This window comes from Penicillium coprophilum (assembly GCF_028826855.1).
Source record: "Penicillium coprophilum strain IBT 35676 chromosome Unknown utg000004l_segment0_segment0, whole genome shotgun sequence".
Lineage (NCBI taxonomy): Eukaryota > Fungi > Ascomycota > Eurotiomycetes > Eurotiales > Aspergillaceae > Penicillium > Penicillium coprophilum.
Window position 1 is genome coordinate 6404962 of NW_026622723.1, and position 17449 is coordinate 6422410.

At 50.3% G+C, this 17449-nt stretch overlaps 9 protein-coding genes across 9 annotated transcripts; 4 read left to right on the forward strand and 5 right to left on the reverse strand.

The window, feature by feature from the left end:
• Positions 1–667: 667 nt before the first annotated feature.
• Positions 668–1667, forward strand: N7500_006854 (uncharacterized protein; the record flags this gene model as incomplete). The annotated part of the gene is made up of 2 exons (XM_056677998.1): positions 668–1032; positions 1142–1667. The coding sequence occupies 2 exons, from the start codon at positions 668–670 to the stop codon at positions 1665–1667; spliced, it is 891 nt and encodes a 296-aa protein (XP_056532998.1).
• A 465-nt stretch (positions 1668–2132) lies between these two features.
• N7500_006855 (putative NAD binding Rossmann fold oxidoreductase) lies at positions 2133–3391 on the reverse strand (the record flags this gene model as incomplete). The annotated part of the gene is made up of 4 exons (XM_056677999.1): positions 2133–2432; positions 2498–2901; positions 2952–3047; positions 3109–3391. 4 exons carry the CDS (start codon positions 3389–3391, stop codon positions 2133–2135), a joined length of 1083 nt encoding a protein of 360 aa, XP_056532999.1.
• Positions 3392–3691: 300 nt separating this feature from the next.
• On the reverse strand, positions 3692–4610 carry N7500_006856 (O-methyltransferase; the record flags this gene model as incomplete). Its single annotated transcript, XM_056678000.1, has 3 exons — positions 3692–3736; positions 3786–4535; positions 4593–4610. The coding sequence occupies 3 exons, from the start codon at positions 4608–4610 to the stop codon at positions 3692–3694; spliced, it is 813 nt and encodes a 270-aa protein (XP_056533000.1).
• A 544-nt stretch (positions 4611–5154) lies between these two features.
• Positions 5155–6591, forward strand: N7500_006857 (uncharacterized protein; the record flags this gene model as incomplete). Its single annotated transcript, XM_056678001.1, has 1 exon — positions 5155–6591. One exon carries the CDS (start codon positions 5155–5157, stop codon positions 6589–6591), a length of 1437 nt encoding a protein of 478 aa, XP_056533001.1.
• A 500-nt stretch (positions 6592–7091) lies between these two features.
• Positions 7092–9606, forward strand: N7500_006858 (Tetratricopeptide TPR2; the record flags this gene model as incomplete). The annotated part of the gene is made up of 4 exons (XM_056678002.1): positions 7092–7256; positions 7328–7665; positions 7726–8193; positions 8904–9606. 4 exons carry the CDS (start codon positions 7092–7094, stop codon positions 9604–9606), a joined length of 1674 nt encoding a protein of 557 aa, XP_056533002.1.
• Positions 9607–10121: 515 nt separating this feature from the next.
• Positions 10122–12287, reverse strand: N7500_006859 (peroxisomal copper amine oxidase; the record flags this gene model as incomplete). The annotated part of the gene is made up of 3 exons (XM_056678003.1): positions 10122–10468; positions 10528–11778; positions 11834–12287. 3 exons carry the CDS (start codon positions 12285–12287, stop codon positions 10122–10124), a joined length of 2052 nt encoding a protein of 683 aa, XP_056533003.1.
• An 876-nt stretch (positions 12288–13163) lies between these two features.
• Positions 13164–14673, reverse strand: N7500_006860 (CCR4-NOT core DEDD family RNase subunit POP2; the record flags this gene model as incomplete). The annotated part of the gene is made up of 2 exons (XM_056678004.1): positions 13164–14135; positions 14209–14673. 2 exons carry the CDS (start codon positions 14671–14673, stop codon positions 13164–13166), a joined length of 1437 nt encoding a protein of 478 aa, XP_056533004.1.
• A 247-nt stretch (positions 14674–14920) lies between these two features.
• Positions 14921–15246, forward strand: N7500_006861 (NADH dehydrogenase [ubiquinone] 1 beta subcomplex subunit 3; the record flags this gene model as incomplete). The annotated part of the gene is made up of 2 exons (XM_056678005.1): positions 14921–15018; positions 15075–15246. The coding sequence occupies 2 exons, from the start codon at positions 14921–14923 to the stop codon at positions 15244–15246; spliced, it is 270 nt and encodes an 89-aa protein (XP_056533005.1).
• A 436-nt stretch (positions 15247–15682) lies between these two features.
• On the reverse strand, positions 15683–17230 carry N7500_006862 (WD40 repeat domain-containing protein; the record flags this gene model as incomplete). The annotated part of the gene is made up of 1 exon (XM_056678006.1): positions 15683–17230. One exon carries the CDS (start codon positions 17228–17230, stop codon positions 15683–15685), a length of 1548 nt encoding a protein of 515 aa, XP_056533006.1.
• Between the last annotated feature and the right edge of the window lie 219 nt (positions 17231–17449).

The following is a 17449-nucleotide window of genomic DNA, read 5'->3' on the forward strand; positions in this document are numbered from 1 at the left end:
AAAAGTAGGGTCTCGATGAACCGAGGCAGATTCAAATCGCTCACTCACACCGTCAACAGGACAGAAGTTATTTTAACGGGGATTATAGCTAGCAGTAGAAGTTTCCAAACTCCCTTCCAGTCTTGGAAAAGATAATTTCATGGCCTTTCACCCAGAAATTAACAAGCTCGATTATGTGGCAATTGTCTACAATTGTCACGGAGTCCATTTGAGCAGGATCAAATTTCTTCTAGTGTCTAGTGGCCAAGAATTTGACATAAAACTCAGCCAGTCATTAGCTAGTATAATGTCCGCCGTTGACCCTTGATATATACTAAAGCTGGGCATTGTAACCTATTGCAAGGGTACGGGGTAGTTCTCTATATATTCATATAGGCACATGCACTGCGCTTAGTCTAAGCTACATGCTAGCGTTGGGCTTTGGCCCCTGGACCCCTTTTCTTTTAGACAAGTCCTAATTTAGGCTCGCCTATAATCTCCTCGTGTGTCTTTGCCTTGCAATGGAATCCCCCCGCAATCTTGATAACTTTTATATGCACTCATGTCCTCCCAAGATCCACATAAATCAATATCAACTTCATGAATGTATCCACCAAGTCTTTTTTTATGTATTAGATACAAAGATATCAGATACAAAGATTACCTACCCGAGTGAAATTACCATCTCATGTCTTCCACTTTCTTAGCACCGTCAACAGTCACACGAATCGCCGACAAGGCACTGACAACTCCTTTTGTGCAAACAGGCCGCTGCGAGTCTCTTTATGACCTGGTTACTATACCTATCTTTGAGTCAGCAAGCAATGGGCCGTCCACGATTTCCTCTGCCGCTTTCTTGATCTCTGATGTTGCCAATCGTCACTTTTCTGCTTGCCAGCCCAACGGCTGGGATAACCAGGATCCGGCGAGCCAATTCCACTTCAGTCCAGCCGTATGTACTAGCTATTGGACATACTATGAAATGATGCGCACATCCACTGACTTTGGAAATGGAACCCTTGCACCTTACTCCACAGCGTATTGCTGTGCTAGGTTTGTACATAAACATCAGTCGTCATTTTAAAAACAGATCACTAAGCCTATCTACTCATTCTAGCGACTATCGACTATGGGAAAGATATCAGTCTTCCCCTATAACTAGCTTGACAGCGCCCTGTTATCGATACATCGACGCCGGCTGGACCTCAACCACGGTAACAGTATGGTCAACTGGAACCAAGACAACAAAAGTCTTTTCAGAAGGATATATGGCCCACGCAGCATGGGAAATATCATGGGCGGCCTCGGATACTGCGAGCATGTCTCCAACTCCACCGTCGCTTGATTCGGGGGAGTACTTTTCGACCTGGGTGCCAGGACAGGCTCTCATTACCCCTACTCCAGAACCAACGAAGCATCAGACTGACAAATCACTTACGAAGTTGCTAAACTTTTACATGATTGGCCTTCCCCTAATCGGCGTCGCGGTCATTGCATGCGGCATTTGGTGTTGTTGCATGGTCCGACGAGCAAAGCGCCGGGAGACGTTCCAATTGGAACAATGGCGATTGGAGCATCCAACTAGCATATCCCAGACTGCTCAAAATCCAAGCAGAACTCCTGATGACCCGAGCAAATCGCCGGGAGGTGCCCTAGTCGGAGCAGTGGCAAGTGGAGCACCCAACTAGCATATTCAGATACTAGCTAGCCTGTCAAGTGCTTAGTATATATTTGTAATAATAGCATTCTTCTTCCTTCCCTTTGTGCTCAAGGATTCTTGCCAGATGGAACCAACACCCATATGCGTTGGGCTTGAATCTTGATAGACGCGTGACTGATCTGAACCGCCCATGCTGACATCTACCTAACGAGCCCCCAGGGCCTCACAAAAGCGGCGACGATTTGGGGCACCTTGTTAGGCAGCAATATGGAAACTAACTCCACGTATCTATTCTAATTTAGTAGAAAGAAGATAATTTGTCAATCGTTTTGGTGTAATAACGCCGATTGTTTCCCTTGTATACTTGCCAACTGCAAAGGTATTTACTATATTTATCTGAACATACCTAGGAGCAAACATTTCATTCAAGGCTACAATATCTATGGCCTTTATCTAGTATATCATAATCATTATTGCATTTACATACCCAGTCTTAGACGTCCAAAGTACGTCCAGTGCGGGAACTCTCACGAGCCAGCTCAATCAAACGAATGACCTCACGAGCCTCCACACCACTAGCAGGCAGCTCACCCTCGCCATTGAGAGCACGGACAAGCTTGCGGTAGTACTCGGTGTAGGTGGGGGGCTCCACGGTAGGAACAACCTCCTTGACGGGCTTTCCGTTCTGGAAAGTAGTCAGAGTTCCGTAACGCTCGCTGGGCTCACGACCGTAGCCCTTATCCTGGGGCATGATGCCAGCCTTAAGCTGATCTTCTTGAATATCCAGGTGGTACTATAAATTTGATCAGTTTCCGTTTTTCTTAATATCGCAAGGATTGTGTAAGTAGATTCTCTTACCTTCTTAAAGCTGCCCTTGTCACCGCGCACCCAGAAGCGCAGCTGTTCGTCCTCGGGGCTGACAACGGTCGCCTTGGCGGTGACCATAGAACCATCGGCATAGTGCAGGAGAACGGTGAACGAGTCTTCATATGAAAACGAGGTGACACCGCGGGCGGAGCCAATAAAACCGGTCACCCGCTTGGGTAGCCCGAGAAGGTGCACGGCCTGATCTAGAAGGTGGGTTCCAAGGTCATAGATCGCAGAGCCACCGGGAATGACCTTGTTCTTCCACTTGTGAGAGTCGGCGGCCGGCACCTCGGGACGGTGGCGGTCGAAGTGAGTTTCATACTCGGAGATGCGGCCGAGTGAGCCGTTCTTGACGAGCTTAGAAAGAGTCACGAAGTCGGCATCCCAACGGCGATCTAAATCATGCATAAGTAGCCGTTTTGATAAGGGGGGTGAGAAGACATACTCTGGAACACGGCAAGCTGTTTGTTGTTCTTCTCCGAAATGGCGATTAGGTCATCAGCTTCCTGAGTAGTGGGGGTAAAGGGCTTCTCGCAGACAACTGATATGTTCCACATTAGTTTATCTACATAAAACGATATTTGGGACTTATAGACACTTACCGTGCTTGCCAGCCTCCAGCGCAAGCTTGGATAGCTCGAAGTGAGAATCGGGTGCAGTAGTAATGATCACCACATCGACCGCGGGGTCCTTCACCATCTCCTCGGCGGTACGGAAAGACTTCACGCCAGGATGGTCCTTCTCGGCATCATCATCCTGCTTTGGAGTACGCTGAACAATTGCGTAGAGCTTGAGCTCGGGCACTTCCTTCACGAAGGGAATGTGGAAGATCTTCGCACTGAAGCCGTAGCCAACAACGCCAACATTGTAAGTCTTGCTAGCCATGATGAGAGATTTGAGATTTATGGAAGAAATCGACGGTGGGAGGGACTGTTTTTATATGGTTCCGGAAACCATTTAGCGGGGGAGCGAATATGGGAAGGTCCTGGCGACGGCAACGTTCGGGTGGGTCCAAAAGCCGAGTCGGGTTCCCGAAGTGGCAACCTTCGACTCTACAACACGGAGTACTTTATGTTCTATGTTCTATGCCTGATTGATAATCATGTATGAGCACTGTATGTGATTCTTCTTTCTTGTCTCGGGTTACGTCGGCCTACAGCCCCACTTGGTTTGGCCATTCGCCATCTATGCCTCCTGCACCCCCACGCACCTCGTAACCTCGATGGCATCCTGCCAATTGTTAGCGAAGATCTCATTCGCGGGACATAATTTAACTTACCCGCAATCCTTCAGGCTGGCATAGCTGGCTCTGGTACACCAAGTTCGGATTTCCGATAAAATTGAAAGTGGGCACATCATCTTTACCCACAAAGGACTGCACTGTTCTTTCAGCCATCCCGGTAGTGTCATACGCCTTCGACGGTCCAGCCTGAGCAGCTTCAATCTTCTGCTCCACGGTGCTACGAACATATGCCAGATATGGCGGGTTGCCAGGGTAAAGGACGTTGTCGGCGGCCAGTACTGAGCCAGGGACAATAGCCCCGAGCTGTTCGCACAGCTTGACATCAGTGGTGTACGCTGGTTTGTAATGATCGATGAAGAGTAGTTCCACTTTTTTCACCTCGCCCGTGGTGATTAATTTGTGTAGCGACTCATCGCTTCGACCGACGATGATGTGTACAAAGTCGCGCAATCCAGCTAGCTCAACGAGCATATTGGCAACTGCAGCAAACTCTGGATTCAACTCTAGACTTAAGTAGCGTTCACCGCCGTTTCGACGGACTGCGTCGCCGAATAGGATCGCCGAGTAGCCCACGTAGCAGCCGAGCTCGATCATGGTCTTTGGCTTGAGTTCATCAATGAGTTGGGTGATGATTTCACCCTTTTCAGGGCCGACATTTATCAAACGGTAGCCTTTCTCAAATTCATGAATCAGATCGATCACTTTTTGGGGATGTCCACGAATTTCATCGAGGTTTGGCTGCCCATAGATGTAATGTAGGAGCTTCAGCTCCTTGCCAGCGTCGTTCTATAGTAAAGGTTAGGGTCACTTCTCATAATCAAAGGGTCAGAATGTAATTCCCACCGAAGATGGTGCAGACATGACGTATATTCAGAGCAAGGGAGCCGGATAAATGATCCAATTCCATATGGACATGCGAACATGCGAAATTATATATGGTCTCGGGGATAATAAAGCTTGGGAATACTTCGGATAAAGACAGTAAATCCGAGTCCGACTAACCACTCATCATTCATCAGTAGATGGCGTTATCAACATTCCAATTCCTTCAGGTAATCATTGCCGAGAGTACACCTCGGAAACCTGATCCCATGTGTGAATTGCCGGGAATTTCCACTGATGAGATCCAGAATAAATTAGCGCTGCAGTACGGAGTGATTTTCTCAGAGATCTTGTCATCTTGATCTTTCCAGAATAGAGGTGCATTGTCACACCGAACTAGATCTGCAGGCCAAGCCCCCCCTCCATGACATCCAGCCACCCCAACTCACATTTTCACTCCTTGTAAAAATGTCCTATCTTCTAGCCTGTACTCCTTGCGAGGCTCATCATTAACTACAGTCATATGAGCAGACATATCAATCCGCTCATTGCGGGGCTCATTGCGGTCAGACACAGACTCAGCATGTCGGTCAAATCCGCCAAAGCGTCAGTCTCATCGGGGACTTCGTCACAAGTATTCTGGCATCTCGTTCGAATATGCCTTTCATTCTCGCTGTTGTTTGTCGATAACACCATTCTTGTGGTCGCGGGCTTTTTATCCTATCTCCAGCCAACGGTCCATCGGCGCCGAGCGACACAACGGAACGTGCCGTTTTACCCTAAAACAGTCCTCATTACGGGCGTAGGTACAGTGCATGGCCTGACTCTGGCAAGGTCATGGGCTCAAGAAGGCCACCACGTGGTTGGGGCCGATGTTACAGACCTGGATCTGCCCGTGCGCTCCGGTGGGAGCATGTCAAAGGCCCTAGTGGCATTCTACCGGATTCCCAAGGATCACTATCTTTCCCGGCTGCTCGACGTTATCCACCGTGAGAAGGTCGACCTGTGGATTCCATGCTCACCCAAGGCATCCTGCATTGAAGATGCCACGGCCCGGCAGGTTGTTGAGAGTCGCACTAACTGCAAGTGCATCACTTTCGACACTGAGTTGGCAGCTTGCTTCGCCCACCCTGATTCTTTCAGACAGTATGTGACAGAGAGAGGTCTTCCTGTGCTTGAGTATCATAGGGTCCAATCCCGCGACTCTGTGCACAAGATCTTGAACCGATCGCCCGCCAAGACCTACCAGATCTCTCGAGCGACCCCATCTGCGAATGAAAAGGCTTTGCTCTTGCCAAGGCGTACACCGAGCAAGACATACACGAAGATCAGCGAGATCCAGATTTCTGAGGACCGGCCTTGGATTTTACAGCAACAATCTCGTCTTGGAGAGCTATTCGCTGATCTACTCGTTGTGCGTGGTCACGTCCAAGCCATTAACGTTCGGCTTTCGGATTCTGGCTCCTCTATGTGGGGTACTTCGCGTCTAGATGAAGCTCTGGCCGCTTCGGTTCATAGGCTCATGCAGACATTAGCAGCCAAAGGTGGTGCTCGCTTGACCGGCCATCTCTCGGTCAGACTCTCGGTTGATGAAGAATTCGACGCGCATTCTGTCCGACACACTGTCTACATCGCTGGGTGTACACCTGGTGCTAGAGCTTTCGACAATATGCTGTATAATGGACCTTCCCCCATTGCAGGCTATCTATCTGTGTTCACTTTCAATCAAGTCGAAACAGCCAAGATCGCAGTGACACTATCATCAACCCGTAAAACGCCCCCATTTGCCCAACCTGCTATTCTTCCCGCTGCTTTCTTGCAGTTTTCTTTGTTTCACTTTGCACTGATAGCTCTTGAAGTTGCAGAGGCAGAACTAGTGAGGCTGTTGTTTTGGAAAAATCCTCTCTTTTCTTGTCTTGATCCGCTTCCTTGGTGGTGGCAAGTACATGTCTATCAACCCTTGCGAGAGATCTGGGTGTTGATGAAACAAACGCGAGAAGCGGGATTAACTTCCCTTTGACTATGTATGTTAACATGAGTATACGAGAAATGAGACTATGATGTAAAGTGACAGGCATACGCCAAGCAAATGTGTGGCGGAGTTCCCGAAATAGTAACGGGCTGTCGCCTGGGCAGCGGATGTGGAGGACATACGTATGCCCCGAAACAAGAGGTTTAAGGCAGATACACAAATCCTATTGAACATTGAACGATTCGTCTTACATCTCTCTAGAGAGACCGTTGTGATCTTAATAATTGCAAGGGTTTGAAATTGCGAAATTGCGACCAAAAACAAAACAAAACAAACCGACACTTTTCTCCACGGAGCCTTAGACTGGCCAAGATCCCCCCAGTCTCATTTTACAGGTCTCGACTCCGTTCTTGTCTCATTTCTTATTTTTTTGGGGTGTCCCGTATGACTTCACGATAGACTATCCTCATTTCGAGACCAACCTCTCCCATCCCTCTGGTTGAATACAGAAAGCGCAACACCCTTGCAGCGCTCCTACACACAAAATCATGTTTCAAATGCCGCGGCCTTCAGGCGGAAGCCTCGGACGAACGAAAAACATCTTACATTTCATACAAGGATTCAGCATCTTCCTCGCATGGGCCATAACAATCGGCATCTGGACCAAAGGAGGCAGCGCAATCGATGGACGCACAGGCTGGTACTGGGGTCTGGTGAGTTGGACATTTCTAGGTTGATGATACAAAAAAGAGCTTTCTTATTCTGACATGCGATCATATGACAGTGCTGGTTGAGTATTCCAGGCCTGGTCTACCTAGTGGCAGTGCCGATGTGGCCTCGAGCCCGACGCTTCGGTAATGTCTATGCTTTCGCCTGTGTTGATGTCCTCTATTCGATTCTCTGGCTCAGTGCCTGGATCTGTCTCGCTTCCTACGTCGCCGAAGGAAAGTCCAAGGGAGCGAGCAAGGATGATGACAAGAAGTCCACCGACACTAAATCCACCACCAGAAGGGCCGAGGAGGAGAAGAAGAAGGAGAAGACTGGATGCGATAATTGGGCATACGGAAGCGCTACTAAGTGCAAGCTCAGCACGGCAACCACAATCATCGGTGTTATCATCTTGTACGTAAATTGTTTCAAAGTCCAAGACAAAACTCCTTGAATGAAGCTAACATAGAAAAGCGTCCTCTTCGCCATCACCGCCTGGATGTCCTTCCGCAACGTGATGCACTTCCGCCGCACCGGCACCCTCCCCGATGCGGTCTCCGATCCCACCTTCGCCGCACAGAGCAAAGCTGCTTTCTCGTCGAACCCAGCCCACGACTTCGAAGACGACGAGGATAACTTCCGTTCCGGCCGAGGCGGCGGCATGGGCGCCTCGTCCCGCGGCGATCAGGACGAGGACTATGCCCTCCTGCACCAGAGCGAGGTGGATGACCTGGGCAACGCACACGGCCGGACCGCGATGCAAGGCTCCTACGACCCCACCGCTCCTGCGCCCGGAGCTATCCTTCATGATTACAACAGCACCGGCTACGGTGGTGCGCATGGCCAACACTACGCGGAGCCATCTACTCAATACAATCCTTCCGATTACACCCCGTCTGAGTACACTGTTCCCACTGGGTTTGGTGGCTCTTCGGTGAGTGGGTACGGAAGAAGGCCGAGTTAAGAGAAAACTTGTTGTCAGTGTTGATGGATGAATTGCTCAGTGAAATACCCGGAGGATTGATGAATCGTCTTGCTTTTTTTGCGTCTTGAACATTGACCATTGAGCGGTGTTGGGCGCACCGCTGTTTACTCTGGGCTGATGCCCTTGTTTTTCCCATGTTTCTTCAGGATCTTTTGGACCTGGGATTACGACTGTATGTCCTGTTTGGATTTCAATGAATCTAGCAAAATATAGATGTGTGCATTGTAAAATGACATGTTTTGGTGGTGTTTTGTATGTAGCGTAGAATACATTAGTAGCCGTTTATATCATACCTTGAAGGCGGAAATATCATCAATCAATTGAAAACGACGTCCTTGAAGAGTGCGAAGCCATAATATACTGCTTGCCATCACCGAGGTCTCACCTTGGTCAAGGAGAGATATAGATAGGACAAGGTACCAGAATTCTGCCACCGCTTCCCATATCAGTGGGTTTATGGACAGCTTGCCCTCTTGCCATCATCATCGTTTGACCAGTCCAATCCCGAATATTGACCTCAAAGTGAACCGCGCTTTGTTGGACACTTAGCAAGAACATTCTAAACTGTATCTTGTATGAATCAACCCACTCCCCCATCATACCTTACCATTCCAACCTCCAAACACCCGCCCCGTCACACCGCAGCGCATATACTAACAACTTCAAGAAGCAACGCCGACCTTACAACGCTAAATCTGAGACCTACGGTCTCCACAGCCCCAAACATGGCTAGCGAAATTGACCTCTACAACCAATATCCATTGTACATGGACCCAAGCACTCAAACACTCTCACTCACGCACTCATCCGGCCAAACACCCTCCCAAACAGCCGCACTCAACACCGAACTTGAAGAACTCAATCAACTACACCGCTCCCTACTCACCCTCGATCCACCGAACATCCCCCCGGCACCCCTCCCTGTAAACCCCAAGCGCAGCGCACAGATCTCCAAACTCCGCGACAGCGCCAACGCCGCCCACCGCAAATCAAACTATGAGGAGGCGATCAAGTTGTATTCCTACGCCATTGACATGGGCCTCAGCCGGCCGGGATGGGAGCCTGTAGGCGTTGCGCGCGAGGAATTGTCCGGGCTTTATGCGAATCGTGCACAGGCGCAGATGGCTCTGCAGGCTTGGCCCGAGGCGCTGGTTGATGCTAAAGCTAGTGTTGACTCGAAGCCTGTTGGAAATGTTAAGGCTTGGTGGCGGATTGCCAAGTGTCTTGCAGAGATGAGTCGCTATGAGGAGGCGCGCAAGTTCTTGCATAAGTCGCTTGATATTGAAGGGAAGGATTCGGAGGGCGGGAAGGAGCTGTTTGCGTTGCTCGGAGAGGTCGATAGGGCTTTGTTGCGGGGGTTGTCGGCGTAGATTTGCTCTTTCGTGTCTTGTTTCTTCTGCACAGCTGCCATTTTTGTTTCTGCGTGTTGGCTAGACACTTTGTCGAGGCTCTTATGGTTATTTGGTTCTGACTACATGATTCCCTTCCTGCTGGGATGTTTCTCGGCGTTTATGCGTTGTTGACGAGGTTTACACTCTGATATGTACACCTTTGGTTTTACATGCTCCCCAATCAAAAGACAATACAACGTACGACTTTTCTTCTCATTTCTTTTTACTTTTTGGTGTGAATGGAGTTCAAAACGATGGACTATCATCGAGGAGCTAGGAAAAGGCTGACCTAGTGACTAACAACTACGCCATATACAGAATAGGTAGCTTTATAACTTTGCCCACAACTATTGCTAGATTCAAGGATCGCGAATTATAAAGTCGATCAAGAGTCGATAATCTGTTTCATTCGCCAAAACAAGTGTAACTTATATACAAGAAGTGCACGCTGAGAAAATCCGTAACCGAGAGCAATGCCTAATAGTCTTGTCAAATCAAACCAACACGCTAGACCCGTCACTCTTCTTGCAGGCACATGCGCCCGCATTAGCAGCCACCTGAGTCGGTGTACGTGCAAAGCTAGGAGGCACATCAAGGACTGGGTTGCGATCAAAGAAGTTTCGCGGGCGCAGAAGAAGTGTCATTGGCTCCGCAGGCATAATCGGGTAATCTTCCGGCGCAGGGAAGTGCGTCAGACCGAAGGTGTGCCAAAGCACGACGTCAGTGTTATCAATAGAGCAGCTGGGACCGGCTGCTTCAATCCATGCTGGTAGGCCCTCTGAGGGCTCGCCAGACGTCTGTGGGACGTGCCGGCCAGCTGGGTGGACTTGGTCATCGTCGTCTGGAGAACTGGGTTAGAAACGGAACACAACACAAGAAGACGGAAATGAGATAACTCACATTTAGTGACATGCACGGCATGACGTGCAAATCCTGCTCGCTTCCAGACTAGTCCACCCGCTTTGGGGAGTAGAGGAGGAACATCACGGCTGACTAGCTTGTAGCTCACGGGCTTCTTGCTGTATGGGTTGAGCTTGTTGGTATTGGCCATATCCCAGGTACGGCTAGTAGATCCGTCATAGTCGGACATTGCCTCTAGAGGGGTGGAGAACTTTGTCTTCTTGGCGTAGAAGGCGTTGCCGTACTTGTTCTCAGCGCTGCCAACTTCACCGGGTCCTTGAACTGCATCTACCTGGAAGACAGTATTGCTGGGCCCGTCGATATTGGGATCCACACGCAGACAGAACAGGTGCTGGTGGTTGTGAGCATTGACACCGGGGTACACCTCAGTTCCCCAGCCCTTGGTGTCCTCGCCTGGGTTCATGGCGTAGGTGTTCAGGATGCCGGTCAGCTTGATCTCGAGCTGGACTGTGCCGTCCTGGTGGAATATCCAGTACACGCAGTACTCATAGTTTGCCGCAGTGAAGATCTGCGAAATGATGAGCTTTCGGCCGCGGGTTACGACCATTGACTCGTCGCGGAAATCGGTGTGCTTGAATAAGATGCCGGCGTCTTCTTCGTGGATGCAGATAGCGTTCTTGATGATTGTGCTGGCACCTGCTCTGTTGACGAATGCTGCGTCCATGTAGTGGATTGCACCCTTGCAGTCGCATCCCAGTGTCAGGCTGTTGGTCATGTATCCGCCGCCGTACTCACCCAGGTCAAATGCGTGCTTGCGTTGGTGGGGATGCTCTGGGTTGCCGTATGGCACAACCATCTCGGCCAGTGAAAGACGCCAGAAGATAGGTCGCACGTTGCCCTTGTCGTTGAATGTGATGTTGTTCAAGACAATACCTTCCCGGTAGTTGAAGCCGACGTGGATGTTCCAGTTCTGCCATTCGATTGTTCGGCCCTTGACCTCAAATGACACACCATCTGGCTGGGTGATGTGAATTGGCTTGATGTCCGTTCGGTATCCACCTTCTTTCTCAACTGCGGCCGGGTGGTAGTTGTTGGGGAGTGCTTTGCTGACCGGTCTTCGCACAGATGGCACATCGATGTGAATAATTTGTTTGGTCTCGGAGTTGAAGATGGGACAGAAGTCTAAGGGATAAGTGTACTGGGAGTCGTCGGGGTGAGGTCGGTAGTACATGAGGGCCTGTTGGAGACGGACCCCAGTTCCAAAACGCTCATCGTATCCAATTGTCCAGGCTAGCGTTTTCATTGATCAGTGCCAATCTTTGTTAGATGAGAGAAGCCCACTTACGGTCACAGTATACTTTATGCATATCCTCCTTAGGAATTCCAATGATACCGCATTGCTCAATGACCTTGGCATCTTTGCGCACGACATGTTCAACCTCTTGCAAATCCTCCATAGTAATCAGAGGCTGAACATTCGGTGTGTGCTGCCACTTGATGATCTTCTTTTGGTCCAGGTCAACCACACCATCATAGATCTTGCCACCAGGAGCAATGGCAACCAGATCTGCAGCTCGCGCAGGACGAGGAGCGTTCTCTGGGGCCGCAACCCAGGCCATCATCTGGGCCTTGCGGGGCTCATAGAGTGTGACTGCATTAAAGTTGAGTGAGCCATGTTCTTTGCGGACAATGGCAACAACCGTATCAATTTCGACAGTGGAGAGAGGATCAAGGGGATGAGGCGCCGGTGCAGTTGCGCTGACCTGGTGAGTCAATTGCTGTAGTCGGTCGAGAACCATGCTGTGCTAGAGATGATTTCAATGTGATGGAGGTTAAAGCGCCAATCCGAGTTGGGGAGTTGCTGGAGAGTTGGAAGCAATAAGTTTACTTGACTCTTACTCAGGTCTGGGATAGCGGGCTATTTAACAAGCCAAAGATATCTTCATATGTCCCGATGTACATATAGCTACATCGTATACCTCCATCCGATTAGATAAAGCCTATTTGCGGAGGACGGATCTGAGGACCTGATCGGGGTTAGCGCAGTATCTCCAATCCCAAAGAGGCAAAAAGATGCTTGTCTGCAGCTTGATATTGATATCTCTCCATTATTAATATCACTTGTCACATCGCGGGGTAGACTTACAGATGTCGCATGAGAATGCTCAATTGGGAATCCGAACTTGGCCTCAATGGCGGTCTGCAGCTATGGACTTGATCACCCGAGAGTATCCCTAGATATGCCGAGTAGATCCCATAAGATGGTACGAAGTACAGCGAAACAAGCCCAAAGAAGCTTATGAATCTACAAACAGGGGCCAAATTTGGCGGTCAGAAGCTGGAATTCCTATACATAGGACACAGACAGGTCCGATCTAGCTACAAGAAGAAAAAGAAAAGAAAAAGCGACCTAGATCACAAGAACGAAAGGCACAAGGCCATAATAGAGCCTATCAACGCCTCGTAAATGGATTCAAAACCAACCATATCAAACGCCAGGCACCTTCCTGCCCAACACCGTCGTCCAGACGCAAGAGCCCGGCACAGGCAACGAAGCTCATGCAAAGCCACATGCGTGAAGACAATGCCGAATATCGAAGGAAAAGCACACGATGTGCTCGTGTCTATGTACATACATCATTTCATATCAGCCCCAGGTGCTTCAGGGCTGTGCCTCATACCCGGCCCATTTGATAGGCTCCGGGAGTCGGGGCATTGCTGTAGCCAGCTCCTTGGTGTTGGGGTGTTTGGGCACCAGCTCCGTGAGACCCAGTATTGGGAGTGCTAGGGGTGCCACCCGAGTACATGGTGGCACCGTTGAGGTTCGGCGTTTGTTGAGCCATGTTGTAGGCCATTGTGGGCATTTGTCCGTTGAGGCCCCAGATTTGGCCAGAATATTTGCTGTCATCAATTGACCCTCCGAAAATGAGCTGGCGCGTCTTCCAGTAGATCTCGCCAGTCACTAGGGAGTCCGAGCCAGCCTGGTGGGCGATCCCAACACGCTTGACGCCAAGTTCATCCGCAATGTCTTGCAACCCAGATTTTTGGCCTAGGTTGGTCAAAATCTGTGCTGCGGCTTGGGTGAGAGGAGAACCGTTGACGGCTTGATTGCGACCAGCGTGCTTCATGAGGTACTTGATGTCATAGAGTGATGGGAAGAAGATGGTAAGGAGTTTGTGGAATTCCTCTTCGTTCTCCGGAAGCTGGGAACAGAGCATAATCTTCATCAAGTAGCCAAAGTCGTACCCGGAGTGGAAAGAAACCCAGTGGACGTCATCTAGAAGCACCAATCCAGAGCTAATCAAAAGAGCTCCGAACTCGAAAGGGTCTATACCGTTCTTTTCATGCATGGCGAAGTCGATTCCAGATTTAGCAAGCATGGCTGTTGACTCCTGGGCGTACATGTCTCCTTCAAGTGAGAACCGGAAGTTGAACTGCCATGTGCAGGGGGCGGGCACACCATATGCTTGTCCGTTGACATCACTGCCTGAGGCTGGAGGAACTTCTCCTTCGTCATTGAATAAAGTTATGCCTAGTTGTATCATCTTTAGAAGATCGACATTGCATCGGAGGGTCTGATAATGGTAATCTGCTTTGTTCGAAAATGACCCGATCGGCCGAGCAACAATACCAGGAAATTCGGTGTCCTAGATCCTGGTCAGTAAGCGTTACTCAAAAAGAATTTCCGTTTTCACGGAGACATCCGTAGTTGGCGCGTACCATGCTGATATAAGGGTACTTGTCGACCAACTGCCTCAGCACCGCCATCTCATGAGCCAAGTTGTGCTTCCACACATCTCTGATTCTTGACTTCACAGCCCCACCCTTCCCTTCGAGTGCTAACCGACCGTCGTGGCTCTGGTGTAGTTGCTGCTGTTGCATTTGCGCACCGCGCGCGAATCCCATCTGTGCCGCATGACTGGCCAGACCGGTGCCACCGCCATCACTTGCACCAGCTCCCGGAAAGCCGCCTACCGCCATACCATTGGCGATTCCGCCGGATAGTGTAAAAGGATTGATGTTAGTGTTCGGATTGCCCGCAAAGCCAGGATGACCAAGCGAGGGGGGAGGTAGCGTATTTCCCGATTGTGCATGTGCGGGGTGTTGAGATTGGAGATGAGCTTGTTGTATGTTGTATGGAGCATTTAAGCCAGATGGCCCATATCTGCCAACTGGAGGTGGCATTTTGTTGTTTCGACGATGCGCATGGGTGAAGTGACAGTTTCGTCCCTCGAAGGCGGGAGAGCTACTTGGTCTACCGTATTCGGTTAGCGCGGGTAATTGCCAAGCACACCTCTTTTCCTCACCTTCGGCTCCTCACTGTGTCACTTTGCGGTTGATTGCGGACTAAGGGACCAAGCTACAGCCCTTTACATCTTGTTTCTCTTTATTTCCGTCTTTCGATAATATTTGCTACCGGATAACTCCCACAATGCCCGCCCGCAACCCCACCGGTTTCGACCTAGCCCAGTTCAAGGCCGCGGCCTCCCCATCTTCCGTCTGGGCCAAGCGGGATCCATGGGCTCGCAAGTACGTCAAGTGATACCGATGTTAAGCAAATTGGGGTAGGCACTAATTCTCTACAGTGAGACCTGGCGATACACCGGCCCCTTCAGCAGATTCAACCGCTTCAAGGGTCTCTTCCCTGGCTTCGGTATCGCGACTGTTGCTTTCGCTGGCTACTGCACATACGAGCACTTCTTCATGAAGGATGATCACCACCATGGCGATTCTCACCATGGTGACGGTCACCACTAAAAGGTTGTCTCTGGAGACCAATTGAGAATGCCGCGGACCAACGGATCATCGCGCGGAGGACGTATACCCTAGGCGACAGAAAGAGTCGTCTCGCCTCCGCGAGAACTACAGCCAAATTTTGGATCATAGCGCCTACAGCTTTGCCGAATCCGGGAGCTTTTGTCGTACCAGGGCGGATATGCAGCTTCTCATGGCTCATAAGGAGCATAGCTTCCAGATGGCGCTTTGGGTTTGATTTGTCGAATGTACATAGCTTTTGTTCCACTACTACAACCAGATGTTTCTTTATCGTTCGAACTCCGACTCTACACACGTTTTGTATTAAGAGCTGGTTCTCAAGGTTGGTTTTGCTTTGAGCTTCTATAAACACGTAATATCATTATCGACATGAGCCCCCACTATGCATGTTTGGGACCTCCAACTTTTTTTGTGCTAATTACTCCTCGAATACCAGCGAAATACCATCGTCACCGGCAGTGACAATGCGCTTTCCATCCAGGCCCTGTACGAAGCCCATAATGCCACCAGCTTGCTCGCCCTCCTCATTTTCTGTGGCACCCATGTGTCCCTTCCATTCCTGCATCAGCCCCTGAGAAGCCGCGGCAGTGCCGCCGCGTGCATCCCAACGTCGGACGACACCATCCAAGCCGACAGATGTGAGCATCCAAGAGCGGTTCTGGTGAGCTGCGGGGGCTGCGGCAAGGGGCCCTGAGACAGTTGCGCCGAGTTGCTTGTTGCTTGGCAGGAACTCAACCTTGACAACGGCGCTTCCATCGTGGGCGTCTCTAATGTGCCGACGGACAGCAAATCGATGAGCCGCATCATACATCACAATCGAACCATCCACAGACCCGGAAGCAAGGAGGGTGAACGGGGCCTGGGAGAACGAGAGTGACTCAATGTTGTCCGTTTGAGTCTGCAATGCGGCCATAATAGTACCTGCAGCGGTAGAACCGGACTGGGAGGCTGCACCTTTGGCCTTACCCTTGGTTGCAGGAGCACCTGCTGCGATTCGAGGGAGACCGACAACTCTAATGTTGCCCTCGGCACCACCCACTGCGGCAATGCCACCGCTGGGGGAAATGGCAATAGTGTAAAGACCACCCTCGACGGCGAAGCGTTGATCCTCCCCATTCATTCCAAGGATGGCGTTGGTACCAGGTGAGTACTCAATGCCAGCTGCCGCAGCAGCTCCAAATACGTCGTAAACAAAGAAGCTGCTGTCCTCAGAAACAGTTGCGAGCAGGTTTCCATCAGGCGTCCATGCGCCTGCAGTGCATGACTCGGTGTGAGAGAAGAAGGTCTGGATGATGGAGATAGGCTGCCCGGGGTCGGTATGATCGATACGGAAGACCCACGCGCTGCCATCATTGGAACCGATAGCAATAACATTTTGGGTCGCTTCGTTGCCCTTCTGATAGGGACACGCAGCCATCCAATTGATTTCTTCCACTTCCTGGACCTCGCCAAAGAACTCCCATGCGAGTCCGGTCTTCTGGGGCGTTGTATCACGATAAGCTCGCAGCTTGCCATCCAGACCAGCCGTAATGGCATACTCTCCTGCTGGCTCGGTGAAAACCACAGCATTCACAGTGTCAGTGTGCCCTTCGAGCTTGGCCAGAGGCAAGAGAGACTCGCGCTCCCTTGGCTGAGGGTTCGATTCATAGCTCGATGGGAGCACAGGACGCGGTGCAGGGGTCGAGTCAAAGATGTAGGATGTGTCATCACCAGACCCAGTCATGACAATGTTGTTGTGAACCGGATGTTGCGCGACACAGAATACAGAGTCCGAGTGTGAATCGAAGTGTGCCGCCGAGTCGTTTTGGAAGGTGATCTCATCTTCGATGGTCATATTTTCGTCATCGTATTCCCCCTCTCCATCCGACATGTGGTGGTCCTCATCACGATCAAAGATCTCCTCTGCATCGTCAGCCTGCATGTATGCTTCCTCTTCATTCTCGCGGTGCGGGTCGTTTGAAGACATTTTTATTTTTTCAATGTGTGTATATGCGGGAGATAGAAAGATATATTGTAAGGAGTGATGGAAACTTTTGATACTCCTCGTTCTGAGACAATACCGAATCAAGAGATTGATTGTCAAGGCAACTTGAAATGCCCTCGATCTTTTTTCTTTACCTCCCCGCTTAGAAATCCACCACCCCGCGGCAGTTTATGTCCCGTCTCTTACCGCTTTATTGACCGC